At 63.5% G+C, this 18,650-nt stretch overlaps 1 protein-coding gene across 1 annotated transcript; it reads right to left on the bottom strand.

Annotated features, from left to right (window-relative positions):
• LOC127014023 (uncharacterized) lies at positions 1-17,599 on the bottom strand. Its single transcript, XM_050893038.1, has 16 exons — positions 16,968-17,599; positions 16,758-16,877; positions 16,373-16,552; positions 4,614-4,655; positions 4,362-4,446; positions 4,203-4,256; positions 3,707-3,883; positions 2,988-3,086; positions 2,602-2,763; positions 2,408-2,517; positions 2,045-2,240; positions 1,700-1,817; positions 1,257-1,402; positions 704-837; positions 461-617; positions 1-82 (listed from the first exon to the last, which is right to left on the bottom strand). The coding sequence occupies exons 1-16, from the start codon at positions 17,597-17,599 to the stop codon at positions 11-13; spliced, it is 2,484 nt and encodes an 827-aa protein (XP_050748995.1). The 3' UTR covers positions 1-10.
• Positions 17,600-18,650: the final 1,051 nt, after the last annotated feature.

Below are 18,650 nucleotides of genomic sequence, written 5' to 3'. Positions count from 1 at the left end.
ACAGAAAACATCATTTTATTCTGGACGTCAGCGGCGGGGCCCAGCACTCCCAACGCTTCGCCCGGCGACAAGGAATCAGCGCCTGCAACGACAGAGTCACAAACCTCTGCTAAAACCAGAAAGGCAGGAAGAGGCAGGATTTGGTTCCCCTTTCTGGGGGCAACACCGTTTACGAGGACCTCTTTGTGGCCCACAAGAGAGAGCTCTTGCTGGCCCTGACTACGCGATGCCTCTGGCGCCTTCTCCCCACGGGTGATGTCCTTGGAGACCCGTGCGTGCGCAGAGATGCACGCTGCCCCTGTGCCGCGCAGCAGGGCTCGAGGGGGGGCCCCCAGCCACCAACTTCTTTCCAAACCCTGCGTAGCACCATCCCTTGCCAGCGACTCGCACTGACTTCAAGCCGTGCTGAGACTTGGGGAAGACGGGCAGCAGAGCCTGCGACGCACCTGGCCTTCCTGACCTGCTGCGCCTTCCTGCGTCTTTGCACTGCTCCATCCGCCAAAACCGCTTCTCTCTTCCTCCTCTTCTTTGCCGCGCGCCTTGCACTCTCCTCTCCCCACGCCTGTTTGCTCTTCCGCTTTCTTCTCTTTGCCTTGTCCTGGGCACAGCCTGCAAACCTTGCCAGCCCACACCGCTCTTAGCTAGGGAAAGCCACGAGCCACTGCCCTCACTTCTGAGCTTAACCACAGCCAGCTCCTTTTACCTTCTTTCCTCTGACAGGCTCGCCGGCTCTTGTGGGCACCCCAGGGAGTCTGCCGCGCTCTCGGGGCTGCTTGGAGGCAAAGCTGGAGGGGCCTCCAAAAGAAACGGTGGAGTTGGCAGCTGGCAGGAGACCACCTGCAGTAGTAAGCGACTCTTTGCCAAATCGCTGCCTTGGCTCTCCAGAGGAGATCCCTTTGGCTGGTTGGCATCAGCCCCGTTTCGCACAGGCCCCCCGCCCCCCCAAAACAGCCTGCAGGAACCTCTGACCAAGCAGGACCTCAGCAAAAGCCCTCGCAAGCTGCCGCCTCCTCCTCTCGCTCTTTCGGGAGGGATCGGGATCGGGGGGGTGTTGCCTTTGAGGAAGCACAGCCCGAGCGCAGGGGAGAAACAACGTTGCCAGGTTTCCTGCCTCCGGATCCTGCCGGCGGCTGGAGGAACGACCCACACCCCCACCACCTCCCCTGCCCCGCACAGCCACAGCAGCCCCTTGGCCTCAGCACAAACTCCCCTCCTACCCCAGACACACTCTCCCACGCTTTGCGGACCTGACATACCTCTCCCGTTTCACACGCCACCACCCGCTCTCCCCCCGCTTCGCTGAGGACACCGAGCGGAGATGGGCCTGCGTGTGGCAAGCCTTCTGCCTCCTGCTCGGCGGCTGCTGTGCCTGCAGGGACGCCTTGCTCTTCCAAACGCACGTCTAGAGAGAAAAAGCACGTGCAGCAAAGGGACTTCCGCAAAGTCAAACGCAGCTCAAGCAAAACCCACCCGAGCCCCACGCCGCTTCTCTTTTCACACCTCCCATGCCCTGCCTCCAGCCTTCAGCTCATCTTGCAGAGCCAGCCCTTCATGCCGCCAGAGGCAGTGGCCAAAGAGAGCCCGCGGCACAAGCGCGCCTCAGAGGACAACACTCCCTGCCCAGCCCCGCCAGAAACGATGCCCAGCTTTCTGGCGGGCCAAGCCCCAGCCTCTGACAACGCTCACTCCCTCCTCTTACCTCTGCATCTCGGCACGGGGGCTGGCCACTCCTCGCCTGCTGCACACCGAGGCTCGGCGCTCTCCTCCCCAAAGAGCTCCCTGCAGTTCTCCATCAGGAACTCCACCAGCACCTTCACCTGCACACAGCAAACCCTTGCTCTCAAGCCACCTGCCTCAAAACGCACCAAGCAGCCGCTCCCACTCCTCACCCTTGCCTCTGCGCAGCAGGCTCTGGCTGCGGGGCTGCTCTTCCACGCAGCCACCCCACCAGCATTTGCTCAAGGGAGGAGGCCTGCAGAGAGCTCTGCGCAGCCAGGCTCCCAGGGGCCGGCAAGGCTGCAGCCGCCTCCTCGATGCAGCGTACCTTCTCGGTCACCTCCAGCAGGGCCTCCAGCGGGAGCAGGTCCTCCTCGGGTGGGCTCAGCAGGTTGGGCCCGATGCAGATGGCCAGGTTGCTGCAGCTCATCCTGCTGGCGGCTGCGTTGTGGCCGATGTGCCGGAGGAGGCGCAGCAGGCGCTTCAGGAGGAGGAGGTTGGCTGCGGGCAACTTCTCGGCCACCCTGAGGCAACAGGAGCCCACCGTTCAGAAAGCCCCTGTTGCCCACAGCCGCCCCCCCGCCTTGCCCAAGGCAGGTGGGAGCCAGCGGCTGCGTTGCGCAGCTTGCCAGCTGCTCTCAGCCAGCGGCCGGGGCTCCTGCTCAACAGGCAGGCTGCTGCCCACACTTACGCTTGCAGCTCGGAGATCTTCTCCTCCTTGCTGCTCTTCTGCAGCGCTGCCATCCAGTCCTCGTAGAGCTCGCTCACCAGGAGCTTGCCGGGGATGCTTCGGAGAAAGTCCTGCAACGCCCAGGGCTCCAGCTGAGCCCTTGAGCACTGCAGGCCAGGCAGGAGCCCCTCCAGCTGCAGCTCAGAAGCGCTCACCTTCAAGACGACGGCCAGCAGCAGCGCAGGCTGGCTTCCCAGCTCCACCTCTGCACCACGCTCCAGGGCCTCCCGCAGCTCCCGAAGCGCTGTCGCGCCGGCAGCTCTGCGGAAGATGCCCTCCGTTGACGGCCCTTCCCGCTGCAGGACAGCCAGCAGCTCCTGCAAGAGAGGCACGAGGACCCTTGCTTGCCTGAGGAGCTGCCTTGCAACAGTGCTGGCCAGAGCGCTGCCCCAGCGCTGGCTCCTTGCTGGGGGGAAGAGCCCAATCCCCCGTCCCCACAGCTCCTGGGGACACCCCCCGCCTCGACGCAGCATCTGCAGGGAGGGAGGAGGGAGGGAGGGAGGGCGGGCGGGCTGCGGACCCCCTGGCCACGCTGCCTTACCTGGATGGGCCGGGGCAGCGTGCCATCCTCCCCGCAGACAGCTGCCAGGGGCTGCCCAAAGAGCAGCCTGCTGCAGCCGGAGCCCGCCTGCCCCGGCGCCTGGGCAGCGGACGGGCTCTGGCGCAGACCAAAGGGCCAGGGCAGCCCCCTCCTCCTCCTCCTCCTGCTCCCTCCTGCTCCAAAGGAAAACACAGCAAGAGCCTGTCAAGAAAGACCTCCAGGCCAGCGCTCCCACAGCCTGCCCTGCCCTGCCCTGCCCTGCCCTGCCCTGCCCTGCCCTGCCCTGCCCTGCCTGCAGAGCGGTGCTGAGCGCTGCGGCAGGACGGGCAGGGAGCCAGCAGCTGCAGCGGTGGCTCCGGCTCGGAGGCTCCGGAGAGCCGGCGGGCCACCGGGACAGCCCGGCCCAGACCTCGCCCTGCCCTCCGCCAAGCTGCGGGCAACACCAGAGCCTCCGTGGCCCCGCACAACCACGTCCAGCGGCTGCTGCCCAGCGCGTGTCCTTGCTGCTCCAGCTGACGTCCTCCCTCGGGCTGCCCAACCTGCATGGTGACACTCAAGGGACAAGTGAGCACAGCTCCTCCCGCCTCTGGCCGAGGAGCGAGGACCCATCGACCCGCCTCTGGGGACGCAGCTGAGGCAGGCAGCACCTTGAGCGCTCAGCACTGTCAAACGGTGCCGACGGCTCGGCTCTCTCCTGCTCCAGCGGGATTGGCACCAACTTCCTCTGGGCGAAGGGCAGCAGCAGCAACAGCAGCAGCATCCTCACTTCCGCAGACGTGCCCGTTGCAGGAGAAAAGAAGGCCCTCCCGCCTTTCTTTCCAAAACTCACCTGGGGAGCGGCAAAGTCCCCCTTCGGTGCTTGACGGGGCCGGCAGAGGCCCTGGCTTGCGAGCATCCTGCAAGAACCAGGCTGCGCTAGACAGCAGCCCCGCAGCAGCAAGGGCCACCACCGACGGCCACCCCCACCACCAGCCTGAGCGTGCACAGCTGGCACCCACTGCCCTCCCGGCCTCTCTGCCCCGTGCAGCAGCTTTCCTCCCAGCACCGCCAGCCAGACGTGCGACATTCCTGGCGCCTCCCCAACCCTCTTCGCTCCCCGTGCGGCACCGCCAAACCCTCCCTCCCTCCCTCCCTCCCGCACAAGCTCACCCCACTCACCGCACATCCCTGGCACCCCGGCACAGCCACAGGCCAGGGAAAGGCACCCATTCTCACCTTTGCCTGGCGCTCCATCAGCCTCTCCAGGCTCCTGGCGTTGAATGGCCTCCACTGGGCAAGAGAGGAGGAGTGCAAGAAGGTGAGCAGCCCTGCCTCTGCTGCCCGGCTGGAGGAGCGCTGCTCGGGGGACAGAGCCCGCAGCACAGAGACACTCACGGCATGGCGGCGGCTCAGCTCCTTCTCGACGAGTTGAAGCGACGGGAGACGCGTCAGGCGGGCTCTCTTGTCTCCTTCGGGCGTCCTGTGCAGCGGGAAGGGACAGGAAGAGAGCTGCGGGAGCCCCAAGCCGCCTCTTCTCTCTTGGCAGGCAGCTCTGCCCGAGAGCTGCCCGCAGCCGTGGGGCACCTCTCCCCAGCTGGGGACCTCTGTTCCCCCATCCCGCACCGCCTGCAGCATCCCCCGCCTTACCCCAGCAGGGCGCCCACCCACAGCTCCTTCAGCGCCCGGGACCTGCACAAAGAGAGGAGCAACAGCATCAGGCCCCGCTGCCCCCCAGCCCCTGCGCAGAGGCGGCCGCCTGCACAGCCCTGCCCCGTGGGGAAGGACACGGGGCAGGACCAAGCCCCCGGGGCAGGACGCAGGGGCTGCCCAAGCCCTGCCTCCCTCCCTCCTGCCACACCAGCGCCTTTCGCCCTTCCCTTCTGGCCACCACAAGGGGACCGGGGATGCAGGACCTGCAAATGCCCCCATCCCTCCCTGACGCCGCGCTGACCGCTCCCCGCCCAGGCTCTGCACGGAGGCCACCGGCCGTTCCCACCACGCCACGGCCATGCTCGGCGACCTCTCCTGCCCAGGGCACGAGGCCTCCCGGCCCTGCCACGTGGCACCGCGACTCACCCGAAAGTGGCCAGGCAGGAGCCCGTGGGCCACACCAAGAGGAGGGAGGCGCTGTCCTCCTCGCTGCCTTCCTCCTCCTCCTTGGCTGCTTCTTCCTCCCCGCCGCCTCCTTCCCGCTGCTCAGCACCCACAGCTGGTCCAGGGCCAGGCGGAGCTGTGGGCGCAGGCTGGGGTCATCTCTGCAGAGAGGAGAGGCAGGCAGGGAGCTGGAGGTGGCCTCCTTGGGGTCCCCGCGGGCACAGCCCTCTCGCCCACCTGCCCTTGGGACGGACATGGGTGCCTCCAGCACCAAGGGGCGGGGGGTGGGGCTGGGGCCAGGCTGGCCCTGCCCTGCTCCCAGGGCCAGCCATGGGGGAAAGGCAGCTGGGCTCTGAGGCTCTTACTGCAACTTGGCGATGACCAGTTCCTCTGGGAGGAGGAGAAGGCGCCTCTCGCTCCTCTTGCGGCCCCGGCTCAGCCGCACGTCTGCGCTCAGCACCGCCTCGGCCTCGCTCAGAGCCTCCCTGCAGAGCCGAGAGCGGCGGGCATGAGCAAGGGCGCTGCTGCGGGGCGCAGGCGTGCCCGCGGGTCCCCGAGCCGCGGGGGAGCCCACCTGGAGCCGCAGCAGCAGTTGGCCTGGCCCATCCTGCCCGGGACAGGAGGACCCTCGCTGTGCACCAAGGAGGCGGCGCAGGTGCTGACAGCGAGGATGGGAAGCGGGCTGCCGCTGCCGGTGGTGGGGCAGTGCTGCTCGGGCAGAGCCTGCCTCCTCGCAGCGCTGCTGCGTGCCAGCACAGCTCCGTCCTGCTCTCTCTGCTGGCTGTTGGCTCCAGCGGACCAACATTCCGAGGCCAACGGACAGTGGGGGGGGCAGTGGGAGGGCAGTGCGGGGGGGGTTCTCTCCAGTCTGGCCATGTCTCTCTTGCCCTGGGCAGCCCAGAGCAGGACAGGGCACAGGGGAAGGACCACCTCCCTCCGCCTGCTGGCAATGCCCCTCGCCTTGGCCTTCACCGCTGCTTCCTGGCCTCCAACCACGCTTGCTGCCGCTGGTCACCACCTGGAGCAGGGCCCGCCTGCTCAGCCGCTTGGCCAGCCACGACACCGGCGGCTCCTCAGCCCACGCGCTGCCTGCTTTCTTCCCGTCCTCAGGCGCATCTCCCTTTTGCAGTGGCCTCGCAAGGCCACCTGACAGCTCCCTCCGCACTTGAGGGTGCACCCCATCGGGGCCCCTCAGGGACTTGGGCATCTCCACTTGGCTTCAGTGTTCTCTAAGCTCCTCCGCAGCCACCTGATCCTGCCAGAGCCTCTTGCACTGAGGGCAGCTCTTCTTTGCTCCGGCCTTTCCCCCAGCTCTCCAGGGCCTCGCAATGTCTCAAGGCTCCAAGTGCTAGGACCCGCATGCCCCAGGCGCATTGGCAGAACCTAGACCAGCCTCAAGTGCTGCCGTAGTCCAGTGAAGTTCAAGAGAGTTTGAAGAGGGAGAAAAAGAATTCCCTAAAAATGTGACTGACTGGTGAGTTCTCGTGGCCATTGGGAACTGGGCATCGCAGCTGTTTTCACTGCCTTGTCCTGGGCTTGGTCCTGCCTTACCTTTCAGAGGCAAAACCCTTTATGAAAAACCCTTCAGATCTTCAATTGAGTCGTGGTGACATCGTGCCGTGAAACTCTATAGACCCTTGGAGCGGCTGTCTTCTAGTCCTCAGAAGGAAAGATGCTCTCTCCTGAGCCGTGAGAAGCACTCCTGAAATACCAGGGGTGTTCTTGAGAGCAATTGTTTTCAACTTTTGGCCAGCAGACCTGTGGCACCCATGGCCTACCTTTAACGGATCCATTCAAGCTAAAAAAACCAACCTCTTCTCACTAGGTTTCAGTTTACCATCAAGAAGGCTGAACAGCCGCCCCAAAGGATTTCCAGAGTTCACAAATGAAGCAAGCTTGAAAACCACTACTTCAGAATTTCACACCAAAATGCCCATTCAACCTCTCCCTCTCTGGGTAACGAGAGATGACCGGACCATGACCCAAGGCGGCATGGCTGCAAGCAGAAAAAAGTCTTCTCGCTCAAGGTATTCATCAGATGAATAACTGGAATGAGTCTCACTTCGTAGCGGGTCTCTCATGGCTCAAAGAAGATGCAGCTACAGAGTTGCAAGTCCAATTTTGTGTCTCCCCTTGGGAAGCATTTTGTCGTAAGATTAAACAATAGTGGCTACCGAATCAACATTTTGAACATCCTTGCTGTACCACCCTTTCTCCACTTTCAGAACTCTGCTACACAGAAAAAAAGCTCAAAACCACAGATCCACAACATTAAAATGGTGACCGATTGCACAGTTCCATAGGATAAAGTACCCCCTCTATTGCAATGCCAAGACAGACATGTCCGTGCGTGCATGCATGGGTGTGTGCATGCAAGGACGTGTTCTTTGTGACTCCACTGGCTCACAGTGATCACACCTGGCAGGAAGGCTCCAAAATTCTCAAGTCCCCAAAGTTTTGGGAAAACAGGCAACAAGCTGAGGAGGCAGACTCCACCAGGGCCCTTAGTGAGGGAAAGGCCGCAGCGGCATCCCGTGTTTACACCAGCAAAGGCCAACATGAGACAACTCCCAGACTACCCTGTAGAAACAAAACCAGAGGAAACCAGGCTTTGCTGGCTCCACGGCTTGTGGCACCATTTGCTGCTGCTGTCCCTGCAGTCTCACTGGGCCTTCATTGCACTTGGCACCTGGACTGTCCTGATTAGGAGACGATGGGTTTGTTCTCCTCTGCTCCCTCATCTCCGCCTGCAGTACAGGCTCGAGACACACTTGCCCCGCTTGGCCACTGAGTTAGCCTCTTCTCGACTGAGCACTCTCAGGGTCTGTTTCAATTTCTCACATTTACAGGACAACATACTCTATAAATTCAACTCTATTTTATGAACTCATTAGAAAACAAACAAATACAGAAAACAAGGGCTCAATCCCCTTTCTACAGAATAGCCTAACAGAGGAAGTCACTCATTCACCACTTAATGCATTTGCTTTTGAACTCAGAAGTTCTCGAACCATAACTGGTAATTTGTAACTCATAACTTGTAACTTGTGCGCATAGGAGCAAAATGCTTCCTGAGCTGACGGTGAGAGTGCTCATCCTTCCTCCTCCGTCACGGTGCAGGCGTCCCCTCTCTCACCCCGGCATGCACAAAAGCCTCAGCAGGCCGGCTGCTCTCGGAGCCGCTTCCAAAGCTTTTTGGGGGAGCTGACACATTTCTACCGCCCAGCGCGGGAGTCAATCTCTGCCGTTGCCGTGAGTTAGGGGGTCTGAGGAAAGGGCCCGAGAAGCAGGGGGCAAGGAGGAGGGCTGCAGGGGACAGCAAGCTGCAGGGGACGCTGCTGCACAAGGACCTTTAGCCCTTCCTGGCCACCGTGCCCTGCCGACGCCTTGCCCTCGCCCTCGCCCTCGCCCTCACCTCCCGGCGCTGCTCCCAGGACATACCCCAAACTCACCAGGACGTGGGCCTGGGCAACCTGCTCTCGCTGAGCCTGCTTGAGCACCTCTTGCACCAGGTGACCTCCACAGCTCCCTTCCAACCTCCACCCTCCCCTGGGACTCTCGCCTCTGCTCGCACCCTAAAGCACCTCAACTCAGCCCTCACGCCCGCTGCAAAGGACGCTGCAACAAGCCACCAGCCCAAACTCCTCCCCGAGGATTCACCACCAAACAACAGCCCCCCGCTCCACAACAGCCCATGGCAGACACAGTCACAAGAGACAAAAGCTCCTTTTATTGCGGACATCAAGGGCGGGGCCGGGAGCCACAGCGGTTCAGCTGGCCAAAAGGAATCAGCACCTGCAACGACAGAGCAGAAAGCTCTGCTAAATCCAGAAAGGCAGGAAGAGGCAGGCTTTTGTTGCCCTCTCTTTGGGGAACACCGTTTACGAGGACCTCTTCGTGGCCCACAAGAGAGAGTCATTGCTGGCATTGACTACGGCATGCCTGCAGCGCCTTCTCCCCACGCGTAATGCCCTTCGAGACCTGTGCGCGCGCAGAGACGCACAGTGCCCCTGGGCCACGCAGCAGGGCTCCATCGGGAGCCCCTGGGCAGCTGCCACGCAGTTCTTTCCAGACCCTGCGCAGCACCGTCCCTTGCCGTCCCTCGCCAGCCACCTGGACTGACCCAGAGCAGTGGGGAGACTTGGCCAAGACGGGCACCACAGCCTGCTACACACCTGGCCTTCCTGACCTTCTGCACCTTCCGGCATCTTTTTGCACTTGCTCCAGCCCCACAAACTCTTCCTCTCTTCCTCCTCTTCTTTGCCGCACGCCTTTCCCTCTCCTCTCCCCACGCCTGCTTTCTCTTCCCGCTTCTTCTCTTTGCCTTCTCCTGGGCACAGCCTGCAAACCTTGCCAGCCCGCACTGGCATTAGAGAGGCAAAGCCACGACCCACTGGAGTCACGTCACATTGGAACCAAAGCCAGCTCGTTTTACCTTCGGTCCTCTGAAAGGCTCGCCGCTTCTTCTGGGCGCTCCAGGGAGTCTGCCGCGCTCTCAGGGCTGCTTGGAGGCAAAGCTGGAGGGGCCTACAACAGAAAGGTCCGAGTTGGCAGGTGCCAAGGGAGGACCCGGAGCGGTAAGCGACTCTGCCACACGGCTACCTTCACTCTCCCGAGGAGATCCCTTTGGCTGGTTTGCAGCAGCCACGTGTCGCACAGCCCCCCCAAACAGACTTGAGGAAGCTCTGACGAAGCAGGACCCGGGCAAAAGCCCGCTGCAGTTGACAGCTGCTCCCCTCGGTCTTTCTGTAGGCATTCGGGGGCGTTTTGGCTGCTTCAGCACACGCCCGGCGCAGCTGAGAAACAACCTTGCCACTTTTCCTTACAATGTATCATCCCGCGGGGCGGAGAAAGAACCCAGGCGCCCGCCAGCTCCACTGCCAGCCAGAGGCACGGCAGCCACTTGGCCTCCTCAGGAGCTCCCCTCCCACCCCAGACACGCTCGCACCGCACCGCACCGTCTTTGGGAACCTGGCATACCTCTCCCGTTTCACACGCCACCACCGTATCTCCCCCAGCTTCTTTGAGGACACCGAGCAGAGAGCGGGGTGCGTGCGGCAAGGCTTCTGCCTGACGCTCGGTGCCTGCGGGGACTGCAGGGACGCTTTGCTCTTCCAAAGGCAGAGCTAGAAAGCAAAAGCATGTGCAGCAAAGCGCCTTCTTGCAAGTAAACAACAGCTGAAGCAAAACCCACCCAAAGCCCTACCCCGCTACTCTTTCCAGCCCTCCCGTGCCCTGTCTGCAGGCTTCAGCTCCTCTTGCAGAGCAAACCGTTCACGCCCCGAGAGGCAGCGGCCAAACACAGGCCTCGCGACAAGCGGGGCTCAGAGGACAACGCTCGAGGCCCAGCCCCGCCAGAAACGACGCTGAGGATTCTGGCATCCCTAGCCCCAGCCTCCCACGACCCTCGGTCCCTCCTCTTACCTCTGCACCTCTCCATCGGGGCTGCCGACTCCTCGGCTGCTGGCCTGCAAGGGTCACTTCTCTCCTCCCCAAAGACTTCCCTCCAGTTCTCCATCAGGAACTCCACCAGCACCTTCACCTGCACACAGCAAACCCTTGCTCTCAAGCCACCTGCCTCAAAACGCACCAAGCAGCCGCTCCCACTCCCAACCCTCGCTTCTGCGCACAAGCCTGTGGCTCTGGGCTGCTCTTCCACGCAGACACCCCACCCCACCCCCCCCCCCCACCCCACCCCACCAGCATTTGCTCAAGGGAGGAGGCCTGCAGAGAGCTCTGCGCAGCCAGGCTCCCAGGGCCGGCAAGGCTGCAGCCGCCTCCTCGATGCAGCGTACCTTCTCGGTCACCTCCAGCAGGGCCTCCAGCGGGAGCAGGTCCTCCTCGGGTGGGCTCAAAGCTTTTTTTTTTTTCCAAAGCTTTTGGGGTGAGCTGACACATTTCTACCGCCCAGCGCGGGAGTCAATCTCTGCCGTTGCCGTGAGTTAGGGGGGTCTGAGGAAAGGCCCGAGAAGCAGGGGGCAAGGAGGAGGGCTGCAGGGGACAGCAAGCTGCAGGGGACGCTGCTGCACAAGGACCTTTAGCCCTTCCTGGCCACCGTGCCCTGCCGACGCCTTGCCCTCGCCCTCACCCTCGCCCTCGCCCTCGCCCTCACCTCCCGGCGCTGCTCCCAGGACATACCCCAAACTCACCAGGACGTGGGCCTGGGCAACCTGCTCTCGCTGAGCCTGCTTGAGCACCTCTTGCACCAGGTGACCTCCACAGCTCCCTTCCAACCTCCACCCTCCCCTGGGACTCTCGCCTCTGCTCGCACCCCTAAAGCACCTCAACTCAGCCCTCACGCCCGCTGCAAAGGACGCTGCAACAAGCCACCAGCCCAAACTCCTCCCCCACCATTCCCCACACAACAACAGCTCCCCACGCCACAAGAGCCCATGGCACACGCAGTCCCAAGACAGAAAACATCATTTTATTCTGGACGTCAGCGGCGGGGCCCAGCACTCCCAACGCTTCGCCCGGCGACAAGGAATCAGCGCCTGCAACGACAGAGTCACAAACCTCTGCTAAAACCAGAAAGGCAGGAAGAGGCAGGATTTGGTTCCCTTTCTGGGGGCAACACCGTTTACGAGGACCTCTTTGTGGCCCACAAGAGAGAGCTCTTGCTGGCCCTGACTACGCGATGCCTCTGGCGCCTTCTCCCCACGGGTGATGTCCTTGGAGACCCGTGCGTGCGCAGAGATGCACGCTGCCCCTGTGCCGCGCAGCAGGGCTCGAGGGGGGGCCCCCAGCCACCAACTTCTTTCCAAACCCTGCGTAGCACCATCCCTTGCCAGCGACTCGCACTGACTTCAAGCCGTGCTGAGACTTGGGGAAGACGGGCAGCAGAGCCTGCGACGCACCTGGCCTTCCTGACCTGCTGCGCCTTCCTGCGTCTTTGCACTGCTCCATCCGCCAAAACCGCTTCTCTCTTCCTCCTCTTCTTTGCCGCGCGCCTTGCACTCTCCTCTCCCCACGCCTGTTTGCTCTTCCGCTTTCTTCTCTTTGCCTTGTCCTGGCACAGCCTGCAAACCTTGCCAGCCCACACCGCTCTTAGCTAGGGAAAGCCACGAGCCACTGCCCTCACTTCTGAGCTTAACCACAGCCAGCTCCTTTTACCTTCTTTCCTCTGACAGGCTCGCCGGCTCTTGTGGGCACCCCAGGGAGTCTGCCGCGCTCTCGGGGCTGCTTGGAGGCAAAGCTGGAGGGGCCTCCAAAAGAAACGCTGGAGTTGGCAGCTGGCAGGAGACCACCTCCCGTAGTAAGCGACTCTTTGCCAAATCGCTGCCTTGGCTCTCCAGAGGAGATCCCTTTGGCTGGTTGGCATCAGCCCCGTTTCGCACAGGCCCCCGCCCCCCCAAAACAGCCTGCAGGAACCTCTGACCAAGCAGGACCTCAGCAAAAGCCCTCGCAAGCTGCCGCCTCCTCCTCTCGCTCTTTCGGGAGGGATCGGGATCGGGGGGGTGTTGCCTTTGAGGAAGCACAGCCCGAGCGCAGGGGAGAAACAACGTTGCCAGGTTTCCTGCCTCCGGATCCTGCCGGCGGCTGGAGGAACGACCCACACCCCCACCACCTCCCCTGCCCCGCACAGCCACAGCAGCCCCTTGGCCTCAGCACAAACTCCCCTCCTACCCCAGACACACTCTCCCACGCTTTGCGGACCTGACATACCTCTCCCGTTTCACACGCCACCACCCGCTCTCCCCCCGCTTCGCTGAGGACACCGAGCGGAGATGGGCCTGCGTGTGGCAAGCCTTCTGCCTCCTGCTCGGCGGCTGCTGTGCCTGCAGGGACGCCTTGCTCTTCCAAACGCACATCTAGAGAGAAAAAGCACGTGCAGCAAAGGGACTTCCGCAAAGTCAAACGCAGCTCAAGCAAAACCCACCCGAGCCCCACACCGCTTCTCTTTTCACACCTCCCATGCCCTGCCTCCAGCCTTCAGCTCATCTTGCAGAGCCAGCCCTTCATGCCGCCAGAGGCAGTGGCCAAAGAGAGCCCGCGGCACAAGCGCGCCTCAGAGGACAACACTCCCTGCCCAGCCCCGCCAGAAACGATGCCCAGCTTTCTGGCGGGCCAAGCCCCAGCCTCTGACAACGCTCACTCCCTCCTCTTACCTCTGCATCTCGGCACGGGGGCTGGCCACTCCTCGCCTGCTGCACACCGAGGCTCGGCGCTCTCCTCCCCAAAGAGCTCCCTGCAGTTCTCCATCAGGAACTCCACCAGCACCTTCACCTGCACACAGCAAACCCTTGCTCTCAAGCCACCTGCCTCAAAACGCACCAAGCAGCCGCTCCCACTCCTCACCCTTGCCTCTGCGCAGCAGGCTCTGGCTGCGGGGCTGCTCTTCCACGCAGCCACCCCACCAGCATTTGCTCAAGGGAGGAGGCCTGCAGAGAGCTCTGCGCAGCCAGGCTCCCAGGGGCCGGCAAGGCTGCAGCCGCCTCCTCGATGCAGCGTACCTTCTCGGTCACCTCCAGCAGGGCCTCCAGCGGGAGCAGGTCCTCCTCGGGTGGGCTCAGCAGGTTGGGCCCGATGCAGATGGCCAGGTTGCTGCAGCTCATCCTGCTGGTGCCTGCGTTGTGGCCGATGTGCCGGAGGAGGCGCAGCAGGCGCTTCAGGAGGAGGAGGTTGGCTGCGGGCAACTTCTCGGCCACCCTGAGGCAACAGGAGCCCACCGTTCAGAAAGCCCCTGTTGCCCACAGCCGCCCCCCCGCCTTGCCCAAGGCAGGTGGGAGCCAGCGGCTGCGTTGCGCAGCTTGCCAGCTGCTCTCAGCCAGCGGCCGGGGCTCCTGCTCAACAGGCAGGCTGCTGCCCACACTTACGCTTGCAGCTCGGAGATCTTCTCCTCCTTGCTGCTCTTCTGCAGCGCTGCCATCCAGTCCTCGTAGAGCTCGCTCACCAGGAGCTTGCCGGGGATGCTTCGGAGAAAGTCCTGCAACGCCCAGGGCTCCAGCTGAGCCCTTGAGCACTGCAGGCCAGGCAGGAGCCCCTCCAGCTGCAGCTCAGAAGCGCTCACCTTCAAGACGACGGCCAGCAGCAGCGCAGGCTGGCTTCCCAGCTCCACCTCTGCACCACGCTCCAGGGCCTCCCGCAGCTCCCGAAGCGCTGTCGCGCCGGCAGCTCTGCGGAAGATGCCCTCCGTTGACGGCCCTTCCCGCTGCAGGACAGCCAGCAGCTCCTGCAAGAGAGGCACGAGGACCCTTGCTTGCCTGAGGAGCTGCCTTGCAACAGTGCTGGCCAGAGCGCTGCCCCAGCGCTGGCTCCTTGCTGGGGGGAAGAGCCCAATCCCCCGTCCCCACAGCTCCTGGGGACACCCCCCGCCTCGACGCAGCATCTGCAGGGAGGGAGCGAGGGAGGGAGGGAGGGCGGGCGGGCTGCGGACCCCCTGGCCACGCTGCCTTACCTGGATGGGCCGGGGCAGCGTGCCATCCTCCCCGCAGACAGCTGCCAGGGGCTGCCCAAAGAGCAGCCTGCTGCAGCCGGAGCCCGCCTGCCCCGGCGCCTGGGCAGCGGACGGGCTCTGGCGCAGACCAAAGGGCCAGGGCAGCCCCCTCCTCCTCCTCCTCCTGCTCCCTCCTGCTCCAAAGGAAAACACAGCAAGAGCCTGTCAAGAAAGACCTCCAGGCCAGCGCTCCCACAGCCTGCCCTGCCCTGCCCTGCCCTGCCCTGCCCTGCCCTGCCCTGCCCTGCCTGCAGAGCGGTGCTGAGCGCTGCGGCAGGACGGGCAGGGAGCCAGCAGCTGCAGCGGTGGCTCCGGCTCGGAGGCTCCGGAGAGCCGGCGGGCCACCGGGACAGCCCGGCCCAGACCTCGCCCTGCCCTCCGCCAAGCTGCGGGCAACACCAGAGCCTCCGTGGCCCCGCACAACCACGTCCAGCGGCTGCTGCCCAGCGCGTGTCCTTGCTGCTCCAGCTGACGTCCTCCCTCGGGCTGCCCAACCTGCATGGTGACACTCAAGGGACAAGTGAGCACAGCTCCTCCCGCCTCTGGCCGAGGAGCGAGGACCCATCGACCCGCCTCTGGGGACGCAGCTGAGGCAGGCAGCACCTTGAGCGCTCAGCACTGTCAAACGGTGCCGACGGCTCGGCTCTCTCCTGCTCCAGCGGGATTGGCACCAACTTCCTCTGGGCGAAGGGCAGCAGCAGCAACAGCAGCAGCATCCTCACTTCCGCAGACGTGCCCGTTGCAGGAGAAAAGAAGGCCCTCCCCGCCTTTCTTTCCAAAACTCACCTGGGGAGCGGCAAAGTCCCCCTTCGGTGCTTGACGGGCCGGCAGAGGCCCTGGCTTGCGAGCATCCTGCAAGAACCAGGCTGCGCTGCAGCTGCACATTCCTGGCGCCTCCCCAACCCTCTTCGCTCCCCGTGCGGCACCGCCAAACCCTCCCTCCCTCCCTCCCTCCCGCACAAGCTCACCCCACTCACCGCACATCCCTGGCACCCCGGCACAGCCACAGGCCAGGGAAAGGCACCCATTCTCACCTTTGCCTGGCGCTCCATCAGCCTCTCCAGGCTCCTGGCGTTGAATGGCCTCCACTGGGCAAGAGAGGAGGAGTGCAAGAAGGTGAGCAGCCCTGCCTCTGCTGCCCGGCTGGAGGAGCGCTGCTCGGGGGACAGAGCCCGCAGCACAGAGACACTCACGGCATGGCGGCGGCTCAGCTCCTTCTCGACGAGTTGAAGCGACGGGAGACGCGTCAGGCGGGCTCTCTTGTCTCCTTCGGGCGTCCTGTGCAGCGGGAAGGGACAGGAAGAGAGCTGCGGGAGCCCCAAGCCGCCTCTTCTCTCTTGGCAGGCAGCTCTGCCCGAGAGCTGCCCGCAGCCGTGGGGGCACCTCTCCCCAGCTGGGGACCTCTGTTCCCCCATCCCGCACCGCCTGCAGCATCCCCCCGCCTTACCCCAGCAGGGCGCCCACCCACAGCTCCTTCAGCGTCCGGGACCTGCACAAAGAGAGGAGCAACAGCATCAGGCCCCGCTGCCCCCCAGCCCCTGCGCAGAGGCGGCCGCCTGCACAGCCCTGCCCCGTGGGAAGGACACAGGGGCAGGACCAAGCCCCCGGGGCAGGACGCAGGGGCTGCCCAAGCCCTGCCTCCCTCCCTCCTGCCACACCAGCGCCTTTCGCCCTTCCCTTCTGGCCACCACAAGGGGACCGGGGATGCAGGACCTGCAAATGCCCCCATCCCTCCCTGACGCCGCGCTGACCGCTCCCTGCCCAGGCTCTGCACGGAGGCCACCGGCCGTTCCCACCACGCCACGGCCATGCTCGGCGACCTCTCCTGCCCAGGGCACGAGGCCTCCCGGCCCTGCCACGTGGCACCGCGACTCACCCGAAAGTGGCCAGGCAGGAGCCCGTGGGCCACACCAAGAGGAGGGAGGCGCTGTCCTCCTCGCTGCCTTCCTCCTCCTCCTTGGCTGCTTCTTCCTCCCCCGCCGCCTCCTTCCCGCTGCTCAGCACCCACAGCTGGTCCAGGGCCAGGCGGAGCTGTGGGCGCAGGCTGGGGTCATCTCTGCAGAGAGGAGAGGCAGGCAGGGAGCTGGAGGTGGCCTCCTTGGGGTCCCCGCGGGCACAGCCCTCTCGCCCACCTGCCCTTGGGACGGACATGGGTGCCTCCAGCACCAAGGGGGCGGGGGGTGGGGCTGGGGCCAGGCTGGCCCTGCCCTGCTCCCAGGGCCAGCCATGGGGGAAAGGCAGCTGGGCTCTGAGGCTCTTACTGCAACTTGGCGATGACCAGTTCCTCTGGGAGGAGGAGAAGGCGCCTCTCGCTCCTCTTGCGGCCCCGGCTCAGCCGCACGTCTGCGCTCAGCACCGCCTCGGCCTCGCTCAGAGCCTCCCTGCAGAGCCGAGAGCGGCGGGCATGAGCAAGGGCGCTGCTGCGGGGCGCAGGCGTGCCCGCGGGTCCCCGAGCCGCGGGGGGAGCCCACCTGGAGCCGCAGCAGCAGTTGGCCTGGCCCATCCTGCCCGGGACAGGAGGACCCTCGCTGTGCACCAAGGAGGCGGCGCAGGTGCTGACAGCGAGGATGGGAAGCGGGCTGCCGCTGCCGGTGGTGGGGCAGTGCTGCTCGGGCAGAGCCTGCCTCCTCGCAGCGCTGCTGCGTGCCAGCACAGCTCCGTCCTGCTCTCTCTGCTGGCTGTTGGCTCCAGCGGACCAACATTCCGAGGCCAACGGACAGTGGGGGGGGCAGTGGGAGGGCAGTGCGGGGGGGTTCTCTCCAGTCTGGCCATGTCTCTCTTGCCCTGGGCAGCCCAGAGCAGGACAGGGCACAGGGGAAGGACCACCTCCCTCCGCCTGCTGGCAATGCCCCTCGCCTTGGCCTTCACCGCTGCTTCCTGGCCTCCAACCACGCTTGCTGCCGCTGGTCACCACCTGGAGCAGGGCCCGCCTGCTCAGCCGCTTGGCCAGCCACGACACCGGCGGCTCCTCAGCCCACGCGCTGCCTGCTTTCTTCCCGTCCTCAGGCGCATCTCCCTTTTGCAGTGGCCTCGCAAGGCCACCTGACAGCTCCCTCCGCACTTGAGGGTGCACCCCATCGGGGCCCCTCAGGGACTTGGGCATCTCCACTTGGCTTCAGTGTTCTCTAAGCTCCTCCGCAGCCACCTGATCCTGCCAGAGCCTCTTGCACTGAGGGCAGCTCTTCTTTGCTCCGGCCTTTCCCCCAGCTCTCCAGGGCCTCGCAATGTCTCAAGGCTCCAAGTGCTAGGACCCGCATGCCCCAGGCGCATTGGCAGAACCTAGACCAGCCTCAAGTGCCGCCGTAGTCCAGTGAAGTTCAAGAGAGTTTGAAGAGGGAGAAAAAGAATTCCCTAAAAATGTGACTGACTGGTGAGTTCTCGTGGCCATTGGGAACTGGGCATCGCAGCTGTTTTCACTGCCTTGTCCTGGGCTTGGTCCTGCCTTACCTTTCAGAGGCAAAACCCTTTATGAAAAACCCTTCAGATCTTCAATTGAGTCGTGGTGACATCGTGCCGTGAAACTCTATAGACCCTTGGAGCGGCTGTCTTCTAGTCCTCAGAAGGAAAGATGCTCTCTCCTGAGCCGTGAGAAGCACTCCTGAAATACCAGGGGTGTTCTTGAGAGCAATTGTTTTCAACTTTTGGCCAGCAGACCTGTGGCACCCATGGCCTACCTTTAACGGATCCATTCAAGCTAAAAAAACCAACCTCTTCTCACTAGGTTTCAGTTTACCATCAAGAAGGCTGAACAGCCGCCCCAAAGGATTTCCAGAGTTCACAAATGAAGCAAGCTTGAAAACCACTACTTCAGAATTTCACACCAAAATGCCCATTCAACCTCTCCCTCTCTGGGTAACGAGAGATGACCGGACCATGACCCAAGGCGGCATGGCTGCAAGCAGAAAAAAGTCTTCTCGCTCAAGGTATTCATCAGATGAATAACTGGAATGAGTCTCACTTCGTAGCGGGTCTCTCATGGCTCAAAGAAGATGCAGCTACAGAGTTGCAAGTCCAATTTTGTGTCTCCCCTTGGGAAGCATTTTGTCGTAAGATTAAACAATAGTGGCTACCGAATCAACATTTTGAACATCCTTGCTGTACCACCCTTTCTCCACTTTCAGAACTCTGCTACACAGAAAAAAAGCTCAAAACCA

The sequence above is a fragment of the Gymnogyps californianus genome, chromosome 3 (genome assembly GCF_018139145.2).
Source record: "Gymnogyps californianus isolate 813 chromosome 3, ASM1813914v2, whole genome shotgun sequence".
Classification (NCBI taxonomy): Eukaryota; Metazoa; Chordata; class Aves; order Accipitriformes; family Cathartidae; genus Gymnogyps; species Gymnogyps californianus.
The sequence above is the reverse complement of the archived record's forward strand: the minus strand, read 5'-3'. Positions and strand labels throughout refer to the sequence as shown.